Raw genomic sequence first — 27,132 nt, 5'->3', positions numbered from 1 at the left:
CTGAGACGAGCAGGCTCTGACAGCGGCTCTGCTGGGTGACCCCCCTTTCACAGCGGTTTTTCTCAGGGGTGGCTGAGGTTCAGCACTGCCCAGCTTGAACCAAATGGATTTGATGAGCTAAGGGAGCTGGACAAGCAACTATAGGATGTGGGGGCACCCTTTTAAATTTGAGGGTGTGGTGTGACCCACCTGTTCTGACTGCGCTTTAGCTTCTTGATCTCTGAAGGACTGTTTTGAAAAATAAGTTTTCTGTACAGCTTCCGTGTATTGCAAGACAGAAAAAACGGTCATGCCCTGGTAAAGGGGGTTGTAATTTTCTCCTACGTGCCCCTGTTCACGCTCCACATTGCCACGTGCCTCTTCTGAGAGCCTGGGGGTGGCTAGCAAAAGCCCCGCTGCTGGCGACCGCAGAGGTGCAGGAATACACCAGAGCTGTGTAACACTCCCAAGTGTTAGGGAAAAATAATGATCATAGAACATGTTATGGAAGAGGTTACATCTTCTAACAAGTTAAGATACTTTTCAGTGGAAAACAGTGATGCTCAGGTTACTTTGAGCCATGATTTTCCTTCTGAGAAGCTCAGTAACGTTTACTTCTTTTCCCCATCGCTGTCTTTTTTCCCATGATGAAAACCGGTGATTTTTACAGGGTATTTAGGAGGGCTTGTGATCCATCAGCCCTCCAGAGGTACAACCACCCCTACCCACTGTGTTTATAAGCTTTGAAGGAGAGACTACAAAGGTGGGGCGGAAAGTGGTAATCCTGGTGTGGATTTTGCCTACGCAAAATTGGAGGGGTGAAGGAGCAGGGTGGAGACCACAAAGAGCGAAGCGAGGGGGAGTGTGAGGGCTGCGCATCCTCTTGGCGGTGGGTGCTTTGTTGTGCTGCAGCCCAGATGCTCGTAAATCTCCCAACCTGGTGAAGCAACAAGTGCCTTGAAGTAAAACGCTGCTTTATACGAGATTGCTGCCACGTAAGTAAAATTAAATTGGGCAAGACGTACCCATGTGGTGCTTTTGGAGACCTTGGTTCTCAGCTGAACTCATCCAGGGGCGAACTAAGAAATGATGGTGAAGGGAATAACGGGTTTGTGTGTCGCTACAGCTACCCTGCTCCAACGGTCTTGGTCCCGCTTCAGCCATTTCATACGGGAAAAAACCCCAAAACCAGTCTGAATGCAGACTAATGCCCTTTTTCTTCATTTACATGACTTCGGTCACTGCTTTGGCTATCTCGGTTTTATTTAGCACACCACGAAGGCTTCTTTGCATATCGACTGTTGTTCCCCACCCCCCTTTTCCTATCCAGTTTGAGAGCTCTGCTGGGACACCAGTGACATACACAAGGCCAGCAGGGTAACCTTGAACACAGGCGACTCTTGGGAGGACTCAGCTCTCCGGCTTTCCCTTTCCATCCACCCCCCACCCTATCCTGCTGGGGGTCGGTCGCATCCTTGGGCATCCTTCTTTGAAAATGCTGAGCCCTGGAAAAACTCGTCACTTCCAAGTTCTGTTTTTCTAGCTTGTAGCCTCTCTTCTGAAGTGGAGGGAAAAAATGAAGAAGAAAAGACTGCTTCAAGGTTTTGGCAGCCCTCCTCTCACAGAATAACATTCCACACTTGCACATGAAAGGGATTTCTTAGCGAACCAGAGCGAGGAGTCAAAACAACAAACACAAACAATTACCACAAAATTGCCACACTCAGTAGTTTTTCTGACTGCTCTAGTGGCTTAGTGAGAGGTTGGTTCATTGCCTAATCTTGAGCTCAGAAAAAGACAGTTCATCTGCAAGTTTACAGTGTTATTGGCCCAACTACAGAGGATAAGATTTCCCTTAAGTCTTTGCCCAAGGCCTAATGATGACTCCAAAAATAACAAGTCGCCTCGAGGCTGGAAATTTTGCTTCAGAGAGATTTTGTTCATGTTCCGTAAATGATACACAAATACTCATCCGAGGGGATGGAAAATGCTTAAAAGCTACATAACGTAGTGAACGAGACCAATCCCGAGATGGGAATAATTTACTTAATTCTTTGCAGCACCGCTGTCCCTCCCAGCCATCTGTTAGCCGGGGCACGGCTGATGATCTATTAAGCAGCTTGGGAGAGGAAACCTTCCGAAAGCAGAGATCACAAAGAGTTCACTTCTTTCTCTGCAGTAGAAAAGGAAGTGGGTGGGGAAAAGGGATGAAAGGATGAAACACACAGCTCCAACTCTTCTGGCTTCAGGATGAAAGCTTTGCTCTAAAAACCCCGGGTAATTTCATACTTCCTTAACGAGAAATGGTGTCAAAGATGCGGAGCGAGCAGCAGTCGGAGGTGTTCTGTGAGCCCGATTACCTTCATTACATGGTAGCCTGTAATCTTAATCCAAGAGGTCTTCTCTAGGCCTGTGGATTTCCCAAGCAGCCTGGTCGGGATGTTGAGAATCCTGGTTTTTAATGGTGGCTAACAGAACAGTGCCAGAAAAGAGGCAGAAATGGATTTCCCTCTCATTTAGGGAGCGACTTGCCCCCGCAGGAACCATCAAAACTCTGCCCCTGCAATTTGGTCACGTACCAAGGTACTCAGTCTAGTGACAGCCGGAGCAGCTTTGCCTTTTTTCCTTCAGTTTTGGGGGTTTCATACCATTCAGTGTCTCTTTGCAGACTAAAAGAGGGGCATCAAGCTCGTCCTCTACGCTCTTTGCTATCAGGGCCATCTCTGCAGCACCTCAGTTATGCAAAAAGGATATTTTATGTTGTGTGCACTGCGGATGTGAAAGAATGTCTAAACCTAGTATTCAAACCATGGAAAAATTATGAAGTCAGTAAATACAGAACAGGAACTGAGAAAAATTTATGTCAGGCTGTTCCTCCGGATTGTAGCTTGAGAAAGGACGCAAAAGATTCTAACTTACCTCCAAGTTAGTTTATTTTTGGTAACACTGGGAGAGCTTTAGTGCTGCACTTGTTAGCTTAACTTATTCAAATATTTCAAGTTCCCACCACGTCTTGTTAATGACATGGAAAAACACTTGAAATCTATCTAATCAAATGCTCACGAGCAGTCATATCCCACAGGCAGCTGAGATAGGGCTGATGAAAATGGAAACCGCGTTTGTTAAAGCTGATACAGCTTTAGCTCTGCTCCTGCCAGCTGAGCTGCATGCTGGCACGTCGCTCTGTTGGAGCCCCGGTGCCCACCACCATTTCCCCCGGGCGGAGGGGTCCGGCCAGGTGGAACAGCTCGCAGCCAAACCTGGGCTTCCTTCGGGAAAACCCCCACTGAGGGGCTGCTGCAGCCGCGGTGCAGTACGGCCACAAACTGCCAGGCTCTGCTGTAATTTATATCGCCAAGAGAACGGGAAGCCCCCGCGCGTTGCTCACGCAGCGTCGGGACACCCCGTTGGCGGCACTTTCGGCGTTCGCCCGAGACATGAGACGGTGGGTAACCCTCCCCCTTCCCTGCCCCTGCCCACACAGGCGTGCTCTCCCCAGCCAACCTTTTTTCCTGGTTTTCAGGTTTCTGTGTGAAGTGAAGCAAACTTCACAGGCCAAGATTAACGCAGGAATACAGACCGGCCGTGGCTTTGAGTTTGAGGTATGTTACCTCGGGAAAAGCTGAAGCAACAGAACAGTATGGTAGAAACAAGTGTGTAACAGCATCTGGGCTACAATACCCAGCGTGCTGGTCACTGCTCCCTTTAGGAAACGTCTTTGAGCGACTGAGATGAGCTCAGCCCAAGGCAGGGTCAGCAGAGGGGGAAGAGACAACTGCTGGCCCTTCGCTGAAGTTGTTTTGTAGCATGAAGTACGCTCGGGAGGTCATTATCTGCTCTGTAATGCCAGCTTGCACAGCAGTTCTCATCAGTTTTCTTATACACAGGGATCCCCTCAAGTTTTGGTCGTTGATCAAAGCAACGGCAACTGCCTTTAATGAAAACCAGAGCCATTTTAGTATTTTAGTGCCATATTTTACCCTAGCTGCATTCATTACCTACAGGAAGTTCAGCAAGTCCACCGCATTAGAGGGAACAAGCAGCTGTGACCTTCCTGTATTAGGAGCCCGACTCCAAGATCAGTGTCCCTACGTGTTACTCTGCCAAGAACCAGGAGAGGGTGCTGTTAAATTTGGCTATCGTTTCCTTTACCCGGAGAGCGACCCCATTCTGTAAAGCGCCTTTCCCTGCTTCTTCCCCCACCATCCCAAACCCCTTAGCGCTTTCTAACCCGACTGAAACGGACTTGCCACACCGCCCAGCCAAGATACAACAGCAGGGATGAAAAGGGTCTTTTGCTTAATTATAGTCAAGCTCCTAAACCGGAGTGATGAAAGTCATGAGGAGGCTGCTGAGCACTCGAATGGCAACACAGCAAAGCTACGCAGATCCTCTGGATAAAGGAGGCCCCGCCGCTCGCTTTTGACCGTGGCTCTGCCAAAAGAGCCCTTGAAGCCCCTGGACATCAGCTGTGTGGGATTTGAAGCAGGAGGGTCCGCCTCTGGGACACGGGAAGGAGCACGTTCACGTAAACACCCGTTCTGGCAGGTCAGGGGCAGACGTTTGGCAAAGCTGGGTGACTTTGTAAGACTTGCTGCTCTGGTTTAGGATGAAAAAAGTTGTAAACAATTTATAAAAGGGGGAATATATCCCTTGTCAGCTTTGAACCACAGTCATAGAACCACAGAACGATTTGGGACCTCTCTCTGCACCACAGACCTAGTTGGTTTTTAACCCAGATGCCAATGCTACCCGCTGAAAATCAATCTGAATCTTCAATAAAAAATATAGGCACATTCCAAACTGTCATCCAAACCTGAATATTCCAACCTTTTTCTCTCCCTCCCTATGGTTTTTCAAACCCTCCTTTTCCACGTCAATGGGTTAGCGACTTGAAGGGAGGGCGATGGAAGAAATGCAACGGGAACGGAGAAACGAGAGGAGATGGAGGGACAAGAAACATCTTCTGCTGTTCAAGGGACTTTCTGCAATCTGCTCAGACAACGGCTCGCTCGGAACTGAAACCCACCGTGTCATCCCATCTTCCAAGAGAAACAACATCCTATGACAGAACATAAGCACCTGCATTAACAGGGACTGAAAGCAGAAAATGGGATAACTACGGGATATGAAGTGATCTCGGCCCAAACCGTGTTCTAAGCATGAAACAACTGTCAGCACACAGATCTGGTGTTATTTGTAGAATATTTTAATTTTTAGCTGAGAAACACACAACAGGGTAGAGTTTAAGGCATGCAATCAGGCATGAAAGTTCTCTTGCTTGCTTTTTGTGCTCATACCTTCAGCGTAAGTTCTGTGAAAAGGAGTAGATCCATCTTTAATCTCTACCTAAAGCAACTCTGAGTACCCACGTACAGCCTGAGGTTCGATGCAAAGTTTACAGTTGCTCCTCGAACGCAGGATTTAGTTCTAGGGAAACTCAGTTCTTTTTCTGTCTGTGAGATTTGTTCTATGCCACATAGAGAAAAGGTCATATATTTCACAGAGTAAGCTTGATCAGTGACGATATCAACAGAAGCAAAACAACCTTCTCCACATATATACACGCTGCAATTACAGACATCTGCTTGCACGGTTTTACTTTGATTGCTCTTTTACTGGAAAATACACATAATCTAGTGGATTGATTTCTGCACCTTGCAAGTCTAGTTGTTGGTTTTCTTCTAAAAAACAACAAACCAAAACCAGAGACCACAAATAAGACAGCCAATGGGGCAATGAACTTCTTACTGCTGAGGCAAATGAGCAATTCAAAGATTAACGGTTTTGTGGATTTAGGCACATTATCTTAGAAACATCACAGGTATTGAAACAGACATCACAGGGGGCACTGAGATGCTGCTAAAAAAATACCTTTCCATTTGGGTAGCTTTTGGCTAGTGGTAGTGTAAAGCACCTTTGTGTCCACTCTTATGGGGCATCTGCTCTTAACAAGCAAATAAGACAGTACCTGATAGGGAGCACATTGCCAAGGAAAATGTGGTTTATAAGCAGCTACAAATGAGTATTTTCTCTCGTTAATGCCCTACCATTGCTCATACAGATTCTGGTTTTATTTTTTGTTATTATTATACAACATGATAGTCAAGACCCTTCTCCCTCACTTAGGCATTTTTAAAATCAATATGATTAAAAATGAATCTACTGTGCATCCACATGACGAATGTGGTAAGAGCTCATTCTGCATCTTTCCCATGAAGGTCCCCACCCTGCATTTTTTGATATCCCTAAGACTTCCGCTGTAATTACTGGGAAGAGACAAATCCCAACTCCTAAATGTGTTTAAGGACTTCAACGGTATCAGAAGTTCCATCCTCTGCTGCAGCAGGCATTAAGAGTTCGTAACCACAGTGAGGTTTCAAAAGAGGTAATCCTGAGATTACAAACAGTTGGCAAATCCAGAACTGGATGGTCCCATTTCCTAGGCCCCGTCACCACAAAAGGATTCGTGCACGTGTTCACTTCGTTCCCATTCGGCAAAACGCTGAAACACAACTGCAGCGTGAGGCCAAATACCACTGAAAGCGCCTGAAGCAAGATTATGTCTTCATTATTAAATCTTTTGAGAGCATAAAAGGAAGATGAACTCAGTGCGTAAGAATTACATCTTAAAACATGCATACAGAGGCACTGACCTCTTCTTTGATTTTCTAAAAATGAACAGGCCGTTTAGCTCTGGGGGAAGTCAGAACTCCCGTCCTGCTCTTACCTCTAACTAGGGAAGAGCCCATGGAAACAATTTTCTTTACACATTACCTGCAAGAGTGGCTCAGAGTTAAAAGAAATAATCAAGTCTACCAAGTGAGCTTGCATCCTTAAAATTTATACTCTAGACTTCATTTTAAAACATGGATAGCAACAACAATGTATAAAACATATCTGGCCTCCCTGACAAAAAAGGAACTATAAAACGATCAAAAGCTAACTGTGCGTGTAGATTAGCCAGCACATAAACAAAAGTTCAAGAAAAGCAGCGCAAAAAATGAAAGAGTAAATAATGTCTGTGAAACAGCTAGACTACACACTGTGAAGCTTGTAAATAGAGCACGTAGCCAATATGCCTTCCCAACTTAAACTGCAATTTAGTAACACTGCAGTGAGTTAATTAAAAAAAATAGAGGAACAAGCGGAAAATTGCATGCCAAAACGTACTTTGCAGCTCTGACACAGTCCCGGGATGATATGGAAGGCTCAGTGAGAGCATCTTCCTTTACCACCCTGACATTTCGTCTTTGATGGCTCTGGGCAGAAATAAATTCCCCTTCCTCTCAAGCTTGATGTGAGAAGGGTTAAACTACGATGTCAACCCCCTGTCCCACTGCAGCTTTCAAAAGTTACAATTAGGAAACCCTGAAATACTTCTCTGGGGCCAATAAACTCACGCCGGGTGATTTTAGTAGAAAGGTTTTAGTAACGCGAAGCCAGACTTTGTTGGCTGGTCCTTTGCCAAAGTCTCCTTGCTGCACAGAGCAGGACTGCTCAAGGAGACCTAGAAGAGACCAGATGCTTCCCGACACCAGCATCTGGCACTGATGGGATGCTGACGTGCAGGACATGCCCCGGTCAAGCTTTGCTGAAATCAGTAAATGCCCAGAGTGGGATATTAACTGTCAGGTTTCCTAACGGCTGTTAGAAGTTCTTCAGAGATTCTATCTTAGAGCTTTTGTTCCCAAGGGAATACAGGTTATTCCATCCTCTGCAGAAGGTGATTGTCTACTGCAAAAAAATGGGGGACATTTAAGAAATATAGAAATTACAACGATGACCAGAGAAGTGTTTTGATTCAACAATAAAGGCAAAGCAAATGAGATACCACCTTGAAAGAACAAAATTACATAGGAAGGAGCTGGATTCTGTTGAGCTTACCCTGAAAGATGCTGTCCCTTCATGATTAAGTTTGCTGTGAGTGACTCATCCACAAAGTAACATGAAATGTACTCCTCAATACCTTCTCCCAGCAGTTCCGGACGTAAAAGCCAGTCACAAATAAAAGTTAAGGCAAAAATAAAAAAACCAACCACCCTCTTTCTCATTTCTCATCATGATGACACCTCACAAAAGAAATTACAAATGAAAGCATTTTAACTTGTGAAATACGAAATGCAATTCATGCTATGGAGGAATACCTCAGCCTTTTAGCTAGGAAACAGTCTTTCCATGGGGGCTTGGTTAATAGCTATCATGCAAAAACAATTAGTCGTTCAAGCAATTAAGAAGGTAAGTATCTCCTAAAAAGGCTTCGAGCTTTTCAAGCCCTAAATGCAACTGCTATAAACCTAGACTGTTCCTGAGTGTAATTTAGTTATTGTATTGCCTCTCCTGAAGAGATCCGTTGTATCATGTGTTGTAAATTCTTGATGCTCTTTTTGCTGCAGTCTGGGCCTCTGGTGAATTCTCCTCTTGCTCCTCACACTTCTTATGGTTTAGGAATATGTCTGACTTTAAGAAGCGGCTGTAGCTGTCATATTTCATGAGATTGAATATCTGGTAAAAGGGGGGAAAAACACAAACACAATGACCTAAGTAAAACTAGATTTTAAATAAGAAGGACAGTACATGAATTCTAATGTATTGTTGTTCTGTTTGTACTAAAGAATTACTAAAAAGCATGACACATAAAAGCACGATAAAACACACTTCAGACTCTCAAAAGGGGCTGCACGTAGCAAACAATATTGTGGGTTCCATGGTCACTGTTTTGCAATAATGTCCATATTGCTTTAAGAATCAGACGATGGTTTTCACAATACCAGCTTTGAAAACCTAACACTGAAGGTGGGAGGTCACATGCCATGGCCACTAGGTAGGATTTTACAGCTGATGATCACGTAACTGCACGTGTGGTCAAGCCAGGACATTACCTGGTCCCCTCCCACAGCAGCCTTAGGCCTGCAGAGCCACCAGGAGTAAAACCTAGCGAGGGTGTCCTTCTGGCAGGGTAGGTGCAAGATGTTCAGAGGGACGAAGCAGAGATGAAGAAAAAGAGGTACCTTTTGGGCACCCTTCTGACTGCAGTTACTCTTGAACATTACAGAACAGCTCATTATACCTGCAGAGCACTGGGTAATTAAGAAGAGCCTCTAAATAGTTTACACAAATACTGAAACTGCAAACTGAATCCAGACTGAGAACAACTGGTTTAACCAATATTTCTTAAACTTATGCCCATCTTCCTACCCTTTTTTAGATGACTACACAACTGAACGCCAAGACTGGTCTCGGGCTGGATCAGAAACGTTGCAGGTACCCGCCACAAAGAGCTGATCGGGTATAGATGTAATTTCCCAGTTAAAATGTGGTTTAAAAAACTGGTGATGGATTAAATTTGTGCCATTAGGCTTTTCACTAGTCCAAAACTTGCTCTCCTTCTCATGGCCAGTATACAGCCAGCATGGAAGCACGAAGTCAGGGCTGAGTATAGCTCTTCTCTCCCAGGGCTTGCGTTTAGGCTCGTCCCTCAACAGAACTGCTTTCTCTTCTATTTATAGCCATTTCAGACAAGAAAGCTAGAGCTCGTTTGGAGTTTTCTGAAAACAAAAGGGCTTGGGAGAGGAGCCTGGAATCAGTTCAGGTGTCAAGGTCAGGACTATGTTTTTCTTGGTCTTGAAACAGAGGGAAAGGCAAAAAGTAAACCTCAAAACCATAACTGAGGCAAAACCAAAGCCTACATCACCCTCTGCCTCTTATTTCACTGGCGGAGTCTCTCTGAGTCATGCTTCAGGACTGATTACATTTAATGGTACTCAGAGTAACTACATTTCCAAGACGAATTTCTGGATAATCCACGTGTGGATAACTGGAGCTTTACGTTTACGGGACTCATTTCTAACTGATGGTACAACTGGGTAATACAACTGTTTGTTAGGAGGAAAAAAAAAAAAATCATAATCTCAAACTGCTTTTTCATGTCACATCCTCGAGGAACCCAGACAGATAAAGGCAAACACACAAAACTTGACTCTTCTTGTCTATGCAGTTGCTGAAATATCCCCCGTGCAAATAAATGACATGAAGCATTTTAATAACCACTGTTTGTTTACATATTTAAATATTTAAATTCATGTTTAAAACAGTAGAAATCTTGCTTTATAAGCTACCCTCTCGATGTAGGCCCAAATCCAATATAGTTAAGCAAAGTCAAATTACACCTCCTGGTGCTGGCTAACTAAAATGTAATTAAATTTATGCAGCTAGGTCAAGGGAAAAAAAAATTGTAAGGAAGATACCGCCTGTTAAAATGTCATAAGCCAGTGTTAAGAACTTAGACCCCTCTTGTTCCTGGTATCATTTAAAGCATCTCCCAGAGAGAAAGAACACTGTAAGATCAGAATCTTCTGGAGTCTGGTCGGCCAAATGCGCAGAACAGACAGATCTGATAATCATGTGCAAAAGCAGAATTCTCTTTTTCCCTCCCCTCCTCTCATCGCCTCCGTGGAGCAGGAACATTTACCCTGTAAGTATTCTGAAATCTGCAGATTTCTATGAACCGCTCTGACACCACTTCATTCAGCAAGAACAACTGCCTCCAAGCTATTTGTTTAAGGCCATCCCATGAGCACACCACCACACCCCACAAGTAGCCCCATCTAAATCAGCAGGTCTCTGGAGAGCTGAAGTGATAGTTACCAACAGACTAGACTGTGGCTTTCAAGCTCTGCCTTTTTATACTTCAGACACACAGTGCCAGCAGTAGTTAACACTGTTCTTCAGAGAACAGATTATACCACTCTTCGTAACTTTATAAGGATTGAAAACCAGAGAAGACCATAACTCTTCCTGAACTATTATCTCACAGCAATAAACAGAAGCTTCAAGCAGTGGAAACCTGCAACAACTCATAAATGCTCTGCACTTTAATTTGGTTTTAAAAGTTCACAGACTTTCTTCCCACACTAGTGGGATTCCTCTACCACTGGTCTAGCATATTTCTAGTTCAGGTATTACTAATCCTAGGCTGTTCATGTGCATGCTCATGTGTAACACCACAAAACATTTTAACTCCAGTAATCTCTCCAGCTCCAGTCTCACAATCACCCACCCTGAACTGCAGTGCTCAGAATTACCAGAACATTTTCTTTCCCTTCCCCCCAAGTCAGAAGTTCTTCCATGAAAAACTTTACTTCTTCACATGGAAACTGAGTTTCAGACATTTCCACTGCTAATGCCTTGGAACCTGCTTGTGAGACAGCAGAGCCTCTCCTCAGACCGCTTCAATTGATCCAGCCAGTGCCCAACTAACGTATTCAATACCTGAGGTGAAATGAGTTGAAAACGCTATTTAAATCAGCGTGCTGTTTCCAGAAAAGAAAAGAGCCAAATGGAAAAAACAGGTAGTCCTGAGGATGGTACAGAAATTAAAAATAGTACAGACTGCAAGTCCTGGAAAGATAAGAATGACTCACTTCGTAACTTATGTTTTAAAATAAGCTACATAGCAAGAAAATTTACCACCAAAAGACATGCCTGCAAAATGTCACCTAATTTCTACCAGACCTCCCAAGTTCTATAGGAAAAGGCAAAGCAGATAGCAGCTTTAAGTTTTGTGTGTTACCTAAGAGGAGGCTTTTCAGGAAATCATATTATATTCATATCGATATAAATACCAAAACAAAGCAAAGTGAAGAATCTTGAGCTCTCAAGGAAACCAGCGGCAACTACGGAAACAAACATCAGCAATGACTCAGCGCAAGTGCATACACAGGAAAACGTAGGCACAAAGTTAGTCAGCTGGGTGATTCTCAAGCTACCAGCAAAGGAACCCAGGAAAAAACTTCATCCAATTTTCCAGGAAAGTCCTGAACTGGAATCAGCATGGTTGCGCTGAGTCCTTAACCAACTGGCCCCAGTTAGATGGGGCCAAGTACCTGGCACGGTGCATCCACGCTCGGAGCGGCTGCGTGAATACCCCCAACACGGAAGCAACCCAGCTTCATGCCCACTTAATCCATGCCACAGGCAGCAGCAAGCAGATTCCCAACTTTTCTACACTAGCATGTGCTTAGAAAACACAGTCCATTAAAAGCAGACAAAACCTAAAGAAACTGTGTTGTTGAAGCAAATAACTTTACCTGGTCCTGGAGCTTCTGAAACATGAGAGGGTGAGGTGTCTCCAAAATGGTCTCGTTCAAACGGGACTGTCCTTCAACATTGACTTGGGAGGAAGCTTTACTGGACAGGAAAGTCATGTAAATTTCTTTAGCTTTTTCTTGCATCTACAAAAGGACATATTTATTGAAAGAATTATTTGCTGTGGGAATACTCTCTGTATTTGTTAATGTTTTGTTGGAGGCTGCTCTAGGACACCGACTTCTGGAGGTTCACATCCTAAAACCAGAACGTACTCTTAAAATTTAAAAGAAAACAAGTTTTAGCTTATTTGTGTACATTCACTTGTACTGGAGGAAAAATCTCTGCAGGCCAACTCCTGCGCTGACATCAGTGGAAGCTACGAGTATTCGGCACTTAGGTTAAACAGCAGGTTGTGACGCTTGAACCTCAGTATCCAGTGTAAAACTGCCCAGCATCATCAACTAGGCCTTGTCTTCACTATTTAGAAGACTATTTTCACCAACAGATAACCAGCACACACAAGGAAGCCAGAGGGAAAAAGCACTGTGGAACCTTACTCTTACTGCAAGGCAAAAACTAAGCAAAGTTAGCGTATCATCCGTGCTACGGATAGACAACCCTGTCATGCTACATGCCTTGTCGTAACTACGTTTTACCTCAGGGCAGCTCAAGTGCAACACTGGCTACACGATTAAAAAACCCCAAGTATTTTTTTGGCTAATGGTAAAGACAGAACTCTCAAGAGCCTCTGAAAGCTGATAAATAAGGGTAGGTGTGACTTGCATAAAGCAGTTTGTTAACATTTGCTCTGATTTCAGCAATCCTGTTTCAGTGGTCTTCTCTTGATAAAGCAGTAACAGCGATAACATTTTGACCCAACCCAGCACCTTTAAGCTTCAAAGCAGTAAAAGAGTGGTCGCAATCCTCTGAAATTCAATGCAAGCTCCCCCTTGACCAGAAGGTTGAATAAGAGAAAGCCAGTGCGGGGAGAAGAGAGCCAAGCCAGGCAGGAGGCAAGCGTCCCCGCTGCAAGCTGAGCTCTGCACGCTGAACGCCGTGGGTACTCGTCAGTGGTCCCCGTTGTACAGCTGATGAGCAGCCACACCTCCAGACCAGCACCAGCTAAAGGGCTGTGTCTTTGATGGGAAGTAGGCTTGAAGAAGGAAGCATTTAAACTCTTGCCCATGAAGAAGTCACAGAATTTCTTTCACGTTTTACAGCTGAGAATCAACATTTGGGGATAATTAGAGGAAAAGCTACATGTGTTTGACAATTCACAAGGCCTAAAGAGTTAACTCTCTCACTGCTGCAGGGGACACACATTTTCCAGGAGTATTCCTTTTAAATACAGAGTATTCATCTGGTGGGTAAAATATCACGTGCCAGGCGCAGCGGGTCACGTGTTTTACAACAATTTCCCCTCTTTCCAGTTTCACAGATCAGGGAGAATTGGTTCAGCCACATCATTCTAAATGAGCACAATACAATCGATCAGAGGTGTGACTGCTTTAACTGGTGAAGTCAATACCCTAAGGCAGACACAGTAAAACCACATAAGTGATCGTACTGACTGTCAGTCCCACCCAAATAACTTTTGAACCTGCTGTCCAATTTCAATCATAATTAAGAGAGGGGCAAAGGACTGAGAAATAATTACCCTCCTACTGATTCAATGGAAAAGAGTGGCACGAGAAAGGAAAGGGAGGGAAAAAGCAACACGTGCACCAAGGGAAAAGCTGCAGCCTATGTTCAAAAGTTATCTACTCTACTCGAACTGCCAGCACGCAGTTAATGGCCGGCTAATCAACGCACACATAGCTCCACGTCAGCCACCACCCAAGGTGCTGCTTGCCCAAGGAACACAGGAGCGAGCCAGGCACTGTGGAGAAAGAGCAGAGCAAGGCTTGAGGGGAAACATGAAACTAGAAGTACTGTGAGGAAGTTTAAAGAACGCGGGGGGAGAACAAGAGGATTGTGCGTGAGGTTAGCGAGATGGGGAGGATCTCTGGATTTCGTGGGAAGAATGACAAAGAAAGGAAGCGAGAGCACTGTGGTTGGGAGAGAGGGCTCGTTGGAGAGGTGCAGGGGACCTGACTTTATAGTAATGGGTACGCGCAGCTAAACACTACAGGTTCTGCTGCACGTGGAACAGCTGCTACGCTACGTCTATGCTTCAGTAAGAGAGCAGCAGTTTAACTACTACTTTTTTTTTTTTTTTTTCCACAAAGAAAATACAGTCAAAGCTGCCAATATGTTTACACATCCCCCAAACGACATTCAGGGAGAGCCAGGTTCAGGCGGAGGAGACAGCGATGTTCCCCATTCAGTGGGTGGCATTCTTTGTTCTGCGTCAGCCTGAAACTAATGCCTCAGCGCAGGGGACTCTACTCTGGAATTTAAACAACACTTAAACTGGGATCTTGTTCACAGGTGGTTATTAAAGTATTTCTGGCACTTTCCAGTTACATCTGTGAGCTCGCCCCAGCATCCGTGCCAAATTCCCATTTGGAGTACAAAGATCTGTCTACAGAAATCCCCCTCACTATTTCAAGTGGATACAATATTCTTTCCCACTTCCTTTCCTAAGGTCAAATTCAGCTCTCAAGCATGTGTGGTTCCCAAATGAGGTGAATGGAAGTCCCAGATGCTCATCAGAACAGACTCCAGCAGTTAGCAGCTGTGCAACGTCACCCAGCCCTGCTTAACCATTGCCACATTCCACACGCGGAGCAGCAGAAGAAACTCTTGAATAGGTACACTTTGTTCTGAAATTGTTCTCTACAAAACTTCTCGAGTTGGGTATTTTGGTGGGTTTTAGCAATAGCTGAAAAGATTCCCTGTTGTTTGAAGCATTTGTTACAATCTGCAATTTATTTTTGAAGCTCAGCTGCAAGAGAAGGAACATTTAAACCTTGGGAAGTAGCACAATGGACGTGTTGTTTTTTTCATTAACAGTCACAAATGCAACAGCATATGACTAACTCCAATAAAATATTTAAAGTTAAATTTTATTCACTTATCCCCACCACTCCCATTTCAATAATTAAATGTGTCCCAAGATGAGGACCATATGGGTGGCAGCAGAGCTCACTGCTACAAGTGGACTTGACCTAATTCCTTGCTCAATCTGTGCTAAAAATTACATTTCTATTTTAACTTCAATTTTAAAGGAATGAGAAAGAAAGACTATCCTTGTTTTAAAACTACAGAGATGTGTCTTGAGCTGAGGGGAGGAGTTTGTGCTTTCACACTGCAAGAAAATTGGCTAAATCCAGTCCATCTAAAACCTGCCTAGACCAGTAACATAGTCTGCTTGCTGTCTAGCTCTGCAGATGCTGAAAACCTCCCCTGCTCCCTGAAACATGCATGGATTCTGTATTAGTTCACCCAAACAGGAAAACAAACACAACCTTGTGGAGCAGTCTGGTCTGAACTCTATTTCTGCCTTCTCCTGACTAAGCACTCCTACCACTAGTCTAGAGCCAACACAGCCAAGAGTCCGGCTGCTTCTTGCCAGCGCTCCCTCTGGTCCCGTGATCTAGCAAATCTGCTGCTGGGTGGTTCACATTCAAGAGGAAGGGGACAGAGAAGATGTATCTGCACAGCATCTTGCAAGATCTGCCTGTGTTGGCTTGATATAAGCCAGCTTCTAGGCAGAGCCCACGTGACTGTGGTTAGAGTAACAACTGAACCAAATTTAACAAGCTTTGAGGAAAGGCCCAGGATATTTTCTCAGAATGGCACTAACACAGCTAGACAGTTTGCAACCAAGAGAAAGCGGGAGCAGAGTGAGCCTGCATCTACCTGTGAAGACCAGAAAGGACACGAGGGAAGGACAGCACATTTACTGAGCCACCCATCCTAACGGTATACCAGCCTATCCAAAACCAAACACTGCTCCAGGCTGACGCTGAAGGGGTGACAACAACTAGGCACAACAGATAATCCACTGACCAGGTGGTGACCTTTGTCCAAGTTTAAACTGACCAAGAAAAACCTCACACTAACATGCTCATGTCAAGTAAGGAAAAGTTTATCTTATACTTTAAGAATAGGGAAAATAATATCCCATTTGATCTGGGTTAAATCAAAATCAGCTTCATCTGACCAAAAGTCTAAGTGTCTATGAGCTAGTTTTTGTGGTAAACCAGTTTTAACGAGAAGCAGGCTATAAAATAAGTAAAAAGTTGTTTTAGAATACTTTACTCACATTAGATAGATAGAAAGTGACTTCTGCAAGAGTCAGTTTCAGAAGACAAATTCATGCTTCATGCTATCATAAACACTGGAAAGATTTCTCAGTGCTTTTTCTAGTTTTGTAAATTATCCAAACAAAGCCACCCTTAAGCAGTAGCTATAAAAATTTACTATAAGTACGTGTCAGCGTAAAGCACATTTATGCTAGCCAGCCGTAGTAGCTTTAGCAGTACTGGACTCCAGATTGACCATTTTGTGTAATGATTGTTACTGAATAATTAAGCTAAACAGAACCTGGTTAAGGCTCTGTCCATTGACTTGGCAATTCATTCAAGAATTCACTAAGTTACTATCTGTCTACATCAGTTTACCATTTCCTGTATGAGCATGCACAACCCTGTAATACCTAAAAAGATGGAAATTATTTAGCAAGGGAAAATACAATTATTATCCCATTGCAAAACGTGGGACCTTACAGAAGGATTTTCCCCACGTTCATTTCCATTTTCAAATGCAGTTTGATACTTCTCCAAGGGGTATCAAGAAAAGGCTACATACCTCTTGGCAAGGACAAGAAAAAACATCTGCCCTGTACAAAGCAAAGGATTCTTCCCATTTGGCTGTGGACCGTGATGCTGGCTTCTGCTTCACCAGCTCAGAAAGCAAATTATTTTACTGGAGTAGGGAGAGAGATCAAGAATACCTAGATCCCCAGCCCAGCATACCGAACATACCAGGCAAGACACTGTATGGACATCTGGGGACAAAAGAGAGGAAATGCTCTGTCACAAAAAGCATTTGTCACCGTGCTCACCCAGATAGGAGGTGGCTTCCAGTGCAACCCAGCCAGGCTGAGCCTTACACACCAGGGGAGAAGAGGACTCCTGGCCTCACTCCGGCTACCGATACTGCTGCCATCACAGTGGCATCTAGCACAGCTCCCTCTTTTATCCCATCTCATTTACTTCATTTCTCTTCAGGCCTTGCATCTTACAGAAAAATAGTCTGATTAGCTGTTCCTTTCTGAAGACGACCTGCAGGCATGGACCTTAAGGAGGGGAGGGGAGCAGCTAAATACACAAAGCTGAAGTACTGCTAAATATCACAAAGTGCGTGGTCAAATCGGACATTTTCCTCTTCTTGCAAAAATTATTATTTTTGTATTTTTTCAGGATTTATCAACACTAAAAAATATTCACAACTAAACCAAGCAAATTGTTTTGAGGGGAACGCTTTTTCAGCACAAAATAGAGAATTTTTACCCAAAGTAGACTCCCCTTTCAAAAATACATTTTGTTGAAAATCCAGGGATCTTTTTTGTTGAAAATCTGCTGAGAAACAGTTTCAGCTGACAATATTTGACTGACCTTAAGAGACGAATCCTGCAGTCCAGACACACAGCTCTCTCACGCCTGCACTTTTTAATGCCCTGTTCCCCCACTCGATTCCTGTTCCCTGACGCTTCTGACATTACTTAAAGCACGCAGGGTCCCATCTGAAGCAGGTTTAAGTGGCATTTTCCCAGCCTCACCTCCTCAGGGAACTCTGCTTACTTTGGCCACAAAAGTGCAAAAGGGGCTGGACATGGGCACCCGTTGCCTGGTGGGATTTCCAAAAGAGGGCTTATGGGATTTAGGAGTCTGACTCTCCAGGATAGTGATGCTAAGTTGGAGTTCTTCATTTCATGCTCACAGAATCCGTGTCTCAAAGAGTAAATAAATTCGGAATTTCTCAAAAAACAAACAAAAAAAACCACAAAAACTTTTTCATGAACAAGCAAACAAAACACGGTACCTATTTTAGGCGTGACTATGGGCTTCAAAGCCTAAAGGTAGAAGTGGATCCTGTGTTCCTCAGATCTACATGTAGACTACGATCCAAGCAGTGGAAAAAAACTACTGGAGGGGGCTGGTTGAAAAAGTTTCAGTAGAATATTTTCTACTAGAAAAAATATAGCTTTCATGAAAATGAAAATGCTCTGCAGGTATACATCAATTTGAATAAATATTTAAACAAAAAAGTCTAAACGGACCCTCAGTTTCTTTTGGTTTGTAACTTGTAATTTGTTAGGGCAAAACTTTTCATTTTGGTGTTGTAAAACATTTTGTTTGCGCCGTTTGTTATTTTTCCGTTCCACTAAAATATCATAATGGTGTATATTTTCATGTAATAGCCGCTATGCTTTTAAAAAAGTTCTGAATGAAACTTCATATTTTCAAGCAAGATGATGCAACATCATTGAATTAAACCTTCTGCTACTCCCAAGCAACAATAAAAAGTTCAATGTTTTCAAAACATGGGAAATACCACAATTTCAGCATTTTGTTTTGATTTGAAATAGAACCAGCTTTGTTTCCAAACAATTCCACCACCACGATTTCAGTGCAATTCCTTCAGATACATTTATTTGCACTCCCATGAAGCATGATGTGCAACAGCAACACTACAGCTCCAGCTCTGCTATGGAAACTTTGTTGACAAGTAAAATTTATTTAGGAAACATACCTGTTTTTTTCCTTGTGTTTTCTTAAATTCTTCACATGCTAGCCAGAACAAAACGTTTTCTTCACTAAATTCTTTCTTTAAAAATTCCTAGGGAAAAGAAAAACAAACAAACAAACATTAGGATCCAATTTCTCCATTGTTTTTCTCTCTTCCTACTATAGCCATTAAAACTAGAAGCCGCCTACAGCTCGCGTTACCGCCATGAGTGCATCTGCACACTACCCAGACACCAACGAACAATCCCAGATTGAAAGCACATTCCAGGAGAATGATGAGCTACATTTAATCTCAGAGCACATCAGTAACTAACATGAAGATTTCCTCAGTCTCCCTTAAAAAACTCAAGCAATTTTACAGTCATTACTCAAAGGGAAATCCAAAAATATATGAATTCAATAGCAGGTGAGTATAATGAACTATTTTAATGAGAGTCATAGATCACCTGAGATTCTCATCAAGTATCTTTCTGATTTTTTAATTATTAAAATCTCTACAAATAAAAGTGTTTCTAAACTTGATCATCAGTGGCAATAAATTCACTTAAGTAAACTAAAGCAGAAGATGTATTTGCATTCTCCAGACAGTGTTTAAACAAAGCACATTCCTCCAAAAGTGAGGCATGTTTTAAAATGGGGAAAAATGTACATCAAATTTCTTTATGAAACATAATGACTGAAATATTTATAGCTCCGAGATCATCAGTTTTTGTTTTCAAGTGTTAAGAAAACAGAGATTAATTAATGCCAAGAATTAAATAGCACCAAGATAACTTTTTTTAAGAATTCTAAGTAACAGTGTTTTGTAATTCTAGTTTACATCACTTTTCAAACTAGCCTGGCAAGAAACCATTTTATCCCAGTGCATTTTATCAGTGCTTGGTGCAGCAAAACCACACTCAAGTAGGCAGTTCCTATTCCTATAGCTAACACGGCAGAAAGGCCTTGAAAAACCAACCCACCACCCTCACCTAATTAAGCACAAGCTCACACTTTGTAGTAAACTTTTTCTTTTCAGTACAGCAGCTGCAACACAGAATAAGAGCCACACAGAGCTACCAGGCTCAGGAGCTGTTAGTGGTAACTCCCTGCTTAAGCAAGGACAACAGATGAGAATAAAGAGCGCAGGATCAGTCCTCAGTGATAAATAATGCTTGGCAAGAGAGATCAGTGGCTCAAGGACTGTAGTTTATCCACAGTAACTTGTTAATCCTTGCAGCAGCTGACAGATCCGATTAGGAAGGTGCAACCAAAAGTCTTCCACATGCCTTACAAGAGCGAGCTGCAGTGGCAGTGGGCAAAAGGCACTACCTCAGGAGCTCAGCAAATGCCACAGCTCCAACTCTGCCACCTCTCCTCAGGGTACACAACTAGAAGGATAAGTGTCCCTGTGCTTACAGCACTGGCACAGCTGCACCATTTATGCCGAGACTCACTCAGCTTTAAACCCCAATTTTGGTTTATATAAATATCCATAGTCAATATAGCAACCCTAAATCGTTTCACTCCTTCTGGATCTTCGAGGAGGCTCTCCAGTGATGTAGCCCATTTTGAGGTTCCTTTCAAGGTTTGGTGGCTGCTGCTGGGGTGACCCTCGCTGTCATTTATCTCTGGAAAAAAATTGAAAAAACCACCATCTTCGTTAGAAGCGATGAATGTCACATGGATTTCTTCCCCATTGCCCTCTGCACCCTTGGATTACAGCTGCTCTCTTTAAAGGAAACACCATAAATGTGAGAATAAACACACACACATTTTTGAATTCTACTTTGCCTGTAAGGAGGCAAAAACGCCTTGCAGTTATACAATTCATGAGCACTTAAGTAGGCACCATCACTGTTTTATAAGGAGTTCAAGCACCTTTTGCATGTGGAACACAATGACAGCAGCCTGTGGAGTAAAAGGCCCGGTTGCCTTTTGTTCTGGCACTGCCAATGACATTGGCTTCCATAAAGCAAATCCTAGTCAGTCACATGCATGAAATTTATTTTTAAGAAAAGAATCATCACTGGAGGTTGGGAAAAGGCAAAGAGAGAAAGAAAAATAACGGTTTGTTTAGCAGGAGAACAAGTCTAACATGTTAACCCAGTCTAACAGGAGGAAAGACAGCTGGCAGAGGAGCCTCATTCCAGCTGAGTCAACCTGCTATTGGGCAAGTGGTATTTGGGTGGTTTTTTAATGTTTGCTTGTTTGTTCTCAAGTCCACTGAAATTCTGCTTTTACAAGGTGTACTGGACCGTGCCCACATCTTATCTGCCAGCCAGCCTTCTCGCAGACAGAAAAATTCAAAAATATATACCACCTCTCCTATCCCAGGGACAGATGCGTTACATCCAAGGTTGATGATGCCAAAAAAATTGTTTGCTGGCTACCCATCAGAAAACCTATTACTTGGGAAGACTCCAGGAATTTTACTGCTGATCTGAAAAACTCTAAACCAGACAAAGCACTTGGCCTCCTTTCCTCTCACACATGAAATGCCCAGGGAAGACAGCAAGAGTGCAAGCCACGAGAAATCAGGCTAAGAGCTCCACTTCAGGTCACTACACACCGCAAAGGTGCACAAAACTCTCACTGTAATCAACACAGCTTCTACTTATTTTTATAACCCCTTCATTTCTGCCTACTAACTTAATGGAAATATGAATCTTAGTAATTCTGCTTAAGCTCTGTTAAAAAACCCTTCCTCTACCATGAAACTAAACCTCAGCAAGTATCTCAAAACACTATCTATGCAGAGCTATACTATCAGATGCCCTTTTCAGCTGCTGGTAGCTAGAATGATAAATGCTAAGGTTAATGCCCTACAAAATATTGGCACAACAACCAAAACTCAGCAGGCTTTGCTGACAGTGACCTGTAGAGTCTATTTGCTTTTCTAACAGTGAGATGGACCACTGTTTTAAAGGAATTAACATCTCCTCTTCTCCTTTGATAGGAGGGGTTCTTTTATACAGGAGAAATTACAACACTGGAAAAGAGGTAAACTTTCTGGAGCTGTGGATTCCATAGCCATTGCCTAATACCGACAGATCTACACTCATGCCCCAAGTAAATACAGATGTAAAAGAAAGGAATGCATCTGAAATGACTGAGCGCATTTTTCATGTGTAAATCCTGTCCTGCTCTCACTCTGTGATGCAGTTACAGCACCAATCTGAAATTTCTTACATGGCAAATGCATGACTCTATGCCTGCACAAAACCTTCCAGGATCAAAGACCATAACCAGTTTGGATGAGGACTGAGGCAGACTGGTCTCCAAAGCAGCAAGTATACCTACAGCTCTGTGTAAGAAACACACAGTCTGCTAGATAGAGGTCAAGAGTTAGAACCTGAGGATTGTCTCCAAACCAATACTGCAGACGTCATACGTGACCCAAGAGCACAGCGAGTTAACTGTGCCTCGGTTTCCCCTGCCCTCACGCAGATGGATGTGGTTCTTAACTATCGCGTGCAGTATGCATTTTCGGAATGTGACTCAAAGTATCTGGGCATCTAATCTCAGTGAAATCCATGAGATTTAAGTGGGAATAGCCAAGTATGTTGGAGCAGAACACAATCAACTCTGAGGAGCTTGAATCTCTTGTTATGATCACTCTCACCTGCAAGTAGAATGGCAGCTCTGGGCGTACAGCTGCTAACGGCCTGAAGAACCAGGCCATTCCCTTATTTAATATATGATCGAGCACAGAATATGTGGGAGTGAGATCTTCTAGTGTGTTTCTTCTCCAGCCAAATGTTAAGTGGACATTAAGGATATGCTTTGAAAAGCATATATTTCAATAAGCCAATGCAACACAGGGCAGACTCAGCGCCATGAGAACCTAAAAAAAAAATTGCTGGTGAGCAGCCAAAGGCTGGAACAAGCGCTTCCACACACCCAGGATACATCGACCTGCTTCCCCTCAGCTGCTTTCCCTGGTCTCTCATTTTACAGCTGGCCATTCTCTGTCTTCCCTGATCACCATTCTCTCCAGCTTGTTCTCACTTCCAGCCTACCCAGCACAGCCCAACTCCATCCACTGTTTGTTTACCTTCCCCCTGCTCCTCCTTGTCACCCTCCAAACCCTGCGCTCGCCTGTGACCCTGCTCCCTCTCTCCCTACCTTCTCCTACAGCCTTAGTAGAGAAAAATTTGTTCTGAAGGGAAAATCTACATGACTTCTTCCTAATGTCCACTCTGCTGAGCCTTGTTGTATGTTCAGGACTCTGTTACTCAGCTTATTTCCTCACTTAACCAGCTCCCCACAACCCAAAAAGTACTGTGGTACCAAGATGAGGCTTGCCTGTCCATTGCTCGTACAACGCAGCCCTTTCATTTACCCCCTGCCTCACTGATTCAACCAGGAGTTCCCCAGAACAGAGGCTACGGGATGCCACAGGTGCCGGGCAGCTCTGCCGGGCCGGCGCAGGAGCTGCAACCCCAGCTCAGCCCGGGCCACAGCTCCCAGCATCGCTCCACACCGAGGCAGACCTCGGGCTGCTGGTCCATAATAAACCCAAGAGGCCAGAGAACACTCTTGGCTCCTGCCATCAGGTAGAGCAGCACAGCTGTTGTCCTGAGCAGTCCCCCAAAAAACACAGTAATTGCATCAAAACAGCCTGCTGGGGACATGGCCTGGGTGGTACCACCCTGCCAGATGTGCCGAGGGCAACACGGCTGGCAGGGGCCAAAGCCATGCCAGGGAACATGCCACCAGCTCTGGAGAGTTCAAGGCTGCGCGCTGGGCACGGCACTGATCAAGCTCTCTCCCTCCAGGCTGAGTACCATTAATCCCCACGTTCAGTGTTCCTGTGCAGCCGCCATAAAACATTAACATTCCCCTGCAGCGCAAATATAAATAGGCTGCACATGATACATGACAGTAGGAAACACCTTGAAATTTTATGAGGATATTAAAACAGCTGGGTATTTTTATTATACCCCATTAAGTACACCATCACAAACATTTTTTCTAATACAGAAGTGACTCCCCCAATTAGTATCATAACTTCCCACTCCACATGCTGGTTTCATTTAGCAGCCTTGACGTGTAATTTCTATAATTTTTTTAAGAGCTTGAAAGATAGGAAAAAGGGCTTCCTCACAAATGACTCAAGAAGCTAATCCCCAAATCCATATCCCATAACACATTACTAAATTAGCTTAAAAATGAAACTTCCACTGAAGTACAATGTAATGAAAGGCTGAAACAATTTATTTTAGAAGGCAATACCGCAATAAATGCAATTACATGAACGACTCTCTTGAAACCTATTTATTTTTCTTTGCTATTTATAAAGTTAACTTTCTCCTGTTAAAATCACCCAGTGACAAAGTTACCTAATATACACTCAGAAATAACAAGCTCAATACCAATGTTCAACAACCAAAACGTGTACATCAGGATGATCGTTTCAACGGGGAAGGCAGACATTGGCTGTTACTGAAAACTGGGAGATAATTCTGCGCATCGAAGCGGGTATCACGAAATGGCAGTTCTTCCGCCAATGTTTCTGTAAAAGCACCACCCGGCACGTACAACAGATGATCCATATGCTGACTACACCTCTTACCGTGGCAGGAGAGCGCTTGCTATCTTTTATACGGCTTGGAAACCAAGGGGCAGAGAAAGCCAACGCAGCACAGTGGAGCGCCGTTGCAGAGCCTCTGCCGAAGGAAACTTTCCACTGAGCGTACGACCATAACACAGCCGCTCGCACGATGTGCGGTGGCCAGCTGCTTCTCCAAATGCAGCAAATGATTACGTGCTTATTTTAACAGCACTTTGGAGACAAACCCTACCCTAACAAACAGGCAGCGACATTAGCTGGTGCGTTGTTTTAGAGAAGAATCTTACAGAAGCTGCCTCCCCCCACCGCACAATAGCACTGCTGCATTAGGCCACGGATAAAGGCTCTTTGTAAGCGAAAGATATAACATAAGTGCAGCACTAACAACACTGTAATTATCAGCTGAAGTGTGGTATCAAAAACGGCAAATATTTGCATTCTCCAAACAGGAAGTTGGACTGAAACCACAGAAAGTGCCAATAACACCAAAATACACAACTCTGCGGGTCAAAACTCGTAGGTCTGGCCCTTGCTTCCGACAAGCACCAAAAAAAAAAAAAAAATGTGGAAACCCATCAAACTTTTTGAGATTCAGACACAGCTAATTGAGTTAGACACGCTAATCTGTCTGCCTTCCAGAAGGGCTACGCGCTACAACGGTTTCCCAAGCTGCTCTCAAACTGTTGATACAGGGCCTGCGTGGCACCGTACCAAAGAGCACAGACTCACACCCTTCACAGAAGCCCACTGAACGCAGCCCCCCTTCCCTAAATGCCCACTTTAACTGCCTCTTTCCCACACCCACCTTTTGCAAAGTTGTTAACAGAAGATAACCAGCACACAAACAGTAAATATCACAAAAGCACCACGCAAATAGCATATTCCTTATTTTACATTTAAACATTAATGTACAATGTTAAGAAAACCCTTCTCGATTTCTTCTTGAAGAACTTTTGATCACAGCGCCTGCCTTTTCCCCTTTTTCACCTGGATCATAAAGCTGTGAGCTACAAACCTTTACAATTACTTTAAAAGTACTCTGAATACCTTGTCTTTTCCTACGGTCACCAGAAAGCCTATCCAGCAACAATCACCAATCTGGAATGAATAAATCCAAGGTTATGAAGCAGTGGGAAACTTTGTAAGCAGGCAGCTGAAAAGGGAAAATTCCCTTACTTTCCATGTATCCAAGCGCCACTGGATGAATCCTCACACAACAATTTTTTCCTAGTCGCAGCTGAATTTTAGACCTTTTCACTACAGAAGAGCTGTCCCTCACACGCTTTGGTTGTTCAAAGCACGAGCCTCAACATCCTCTTTTGACTGTCTCCAGCAACAGATGGCTACTGGATTCCACTTTTAACTATAAGGAAGGAAACTAAAGGGACGTTCCGCTTTTGTAGCATCTCTGGAAGCGTTCACCAGACATATACCCTTTAAAAAAAAAAAACAACACAACTCCAGACAAGCAACGTCTAGCTTTTATTAGAAAAACTGTAACTTCTTACTGCACGTTGTGAAACGCAGTATTATTTTCTAGGATTTTGTGTTTGCAACTTTCACTCCAACTGTTTCAGCACTGATATATATTGCCCCCTTTTGAATCGACGGACTTGGAGCCTCGGAGACACACGGCGCCATGAGGTCACAGCACAAACCCGTTCCAACGCCCGTCTGCAGAGGGAAGTCTCGCATTCATCGCGCCCTAGTAACTTCCATTCCAGATTAAGGCGCTCCCTTCCAAAGGCAAACTCTTCAAAGTCAATTTAGAGCTCGAACGATCGCGCTCTGATGTTCTGCGCTATTGCCTCGCTACCGCGAACAGCCACAGGCAGCAATTAAACAGCAGCTCGCAATTAAAACCCGGCTGATGAGGCACAAGCCCGCGCAGAAGCCAGTTCCCCCTTCCGTGCAGCGGGAGGAACGGCGCTGCTCCCCCCACCCCGCCTGGCTAACGCACCTCCGCGCCCCCGGGCGGCCCCGCCGCTGCCACAAGCCCGGGCAGAGCCACCCCACGCGGGATACGCCGTGACCACGAAGGGACGGGTCCAGCGCACGGCGACCCGCCCTGCGGATGAGCTTAAGCCCGCTCAAGCCCAGCTGGCCGCGGGTACCGGAGAGCCGGGCGGAGGAGCCGGCGCGGCCCAGGTAACGGACCTGAGCAACAAGCGCTGCCGGGTGCGGGCTCGCTCGGCTCCCCTCAGCCGCCCGCCCGCCTCGGGGAAAGCCCGGCGCGGCGCCGGGCCGCCGAAAGGGCGGGAGACCCGCTGCCGGCCAGCGCCCCCCCCCCCCTCCTCCTCCTCCTCCGCTCACCGCCCCCCGCCGGCGGGAGGGGGCCCGGCCGCGCTTTCCTTCCCCGACGCTCGGCCGGCAGAGAAGCGCAGCCCTTTCCCTGCGGCGGCACTTCCTCAGGCGGGAGCAGCTGCCGGCGGGTCGCCGTGGTGTGGCTCTCCCTCCGCTCCCGCCCGCCCCGTTACCTGACGGCGGGCGCTTCCTGCTGAGCCGGCTCACGGCCCGGTTAAACATCTCGGGGGCGCCCGCGCGGCCCCGCGCTGCCCGGAGCCGAGGGGGGCGGCGGCGGCGGCGGCGCCTTCCCCGCTCCCCTCCGGGGAGGCGGCCCGCGCCGCCCCGTCCCGCCCCGCTCCCCGCCGCCGCGCGCGGGGCGCCCCCTCAACCGCCGCCTCCTGGCAGGCGCCGCGGCCGCGCCCTGCCCGCCCCGCCAGCCCTGAGGGGGAGGCAGCCCTGCCCGCCCGCCCGCCCGCCCCGGGAAGGAGGGGGCCCGCAGGCCAGGCCGGCGCGGCGGGGGAGCGG

The 27,132-nt window shown here is 45.0% G+C and overlaps 1 protein-coding gene across 1 annotated transcript; it reads right to left on the bottom strand.

Moving 5' to 3' along the window:
- Positions 1-8,017: 8,017 nt before the first annotated feature.
- Positions 8,018-26,847, bottom strand: RGS10 (regulator of G protein signaling 10). The gene is made up of 5 exons (XM_086466639.1): positions 26,799-26,847; positions 20,259-20,377; positions 18,772-18,858; positions 12,069-12,212; positions 8,018-8,484 (listed from the first exon to the last, which is right to left on the bottom strand). Exons 1-5 carry the CDS (start codon positions 26,845-26,847, stop codon positions 8,338-8,340), a joined length of 546 nt encoding a protein of 181 aa, XP_086322765.1. The 3' UTR covers positions 8,018-8,337.
- Between the last annotated feature and the right edge of the window lie 285 nt (positions 26,848-27,132).

The sequence above is a fragment of the Leptosomus discolor genome, chromosome 6, assembly GCF_034619465.1.
Source record: "Leptosomus discolor isolate bLepDis1 chromosome 6, bLepDis1.hap2, whole genome shotgun sequence".
In the NCBI taxonomy this organism is placed as follows: Eukaryota; Metazoa; Chordata; class Aves; order Leptosomiformes; family Leptosomidae; genus Leptosomus; species Leptosomus discolor.
This window is presented reverse-complemented; position numbering and strand designations above follow the sequence as displayed.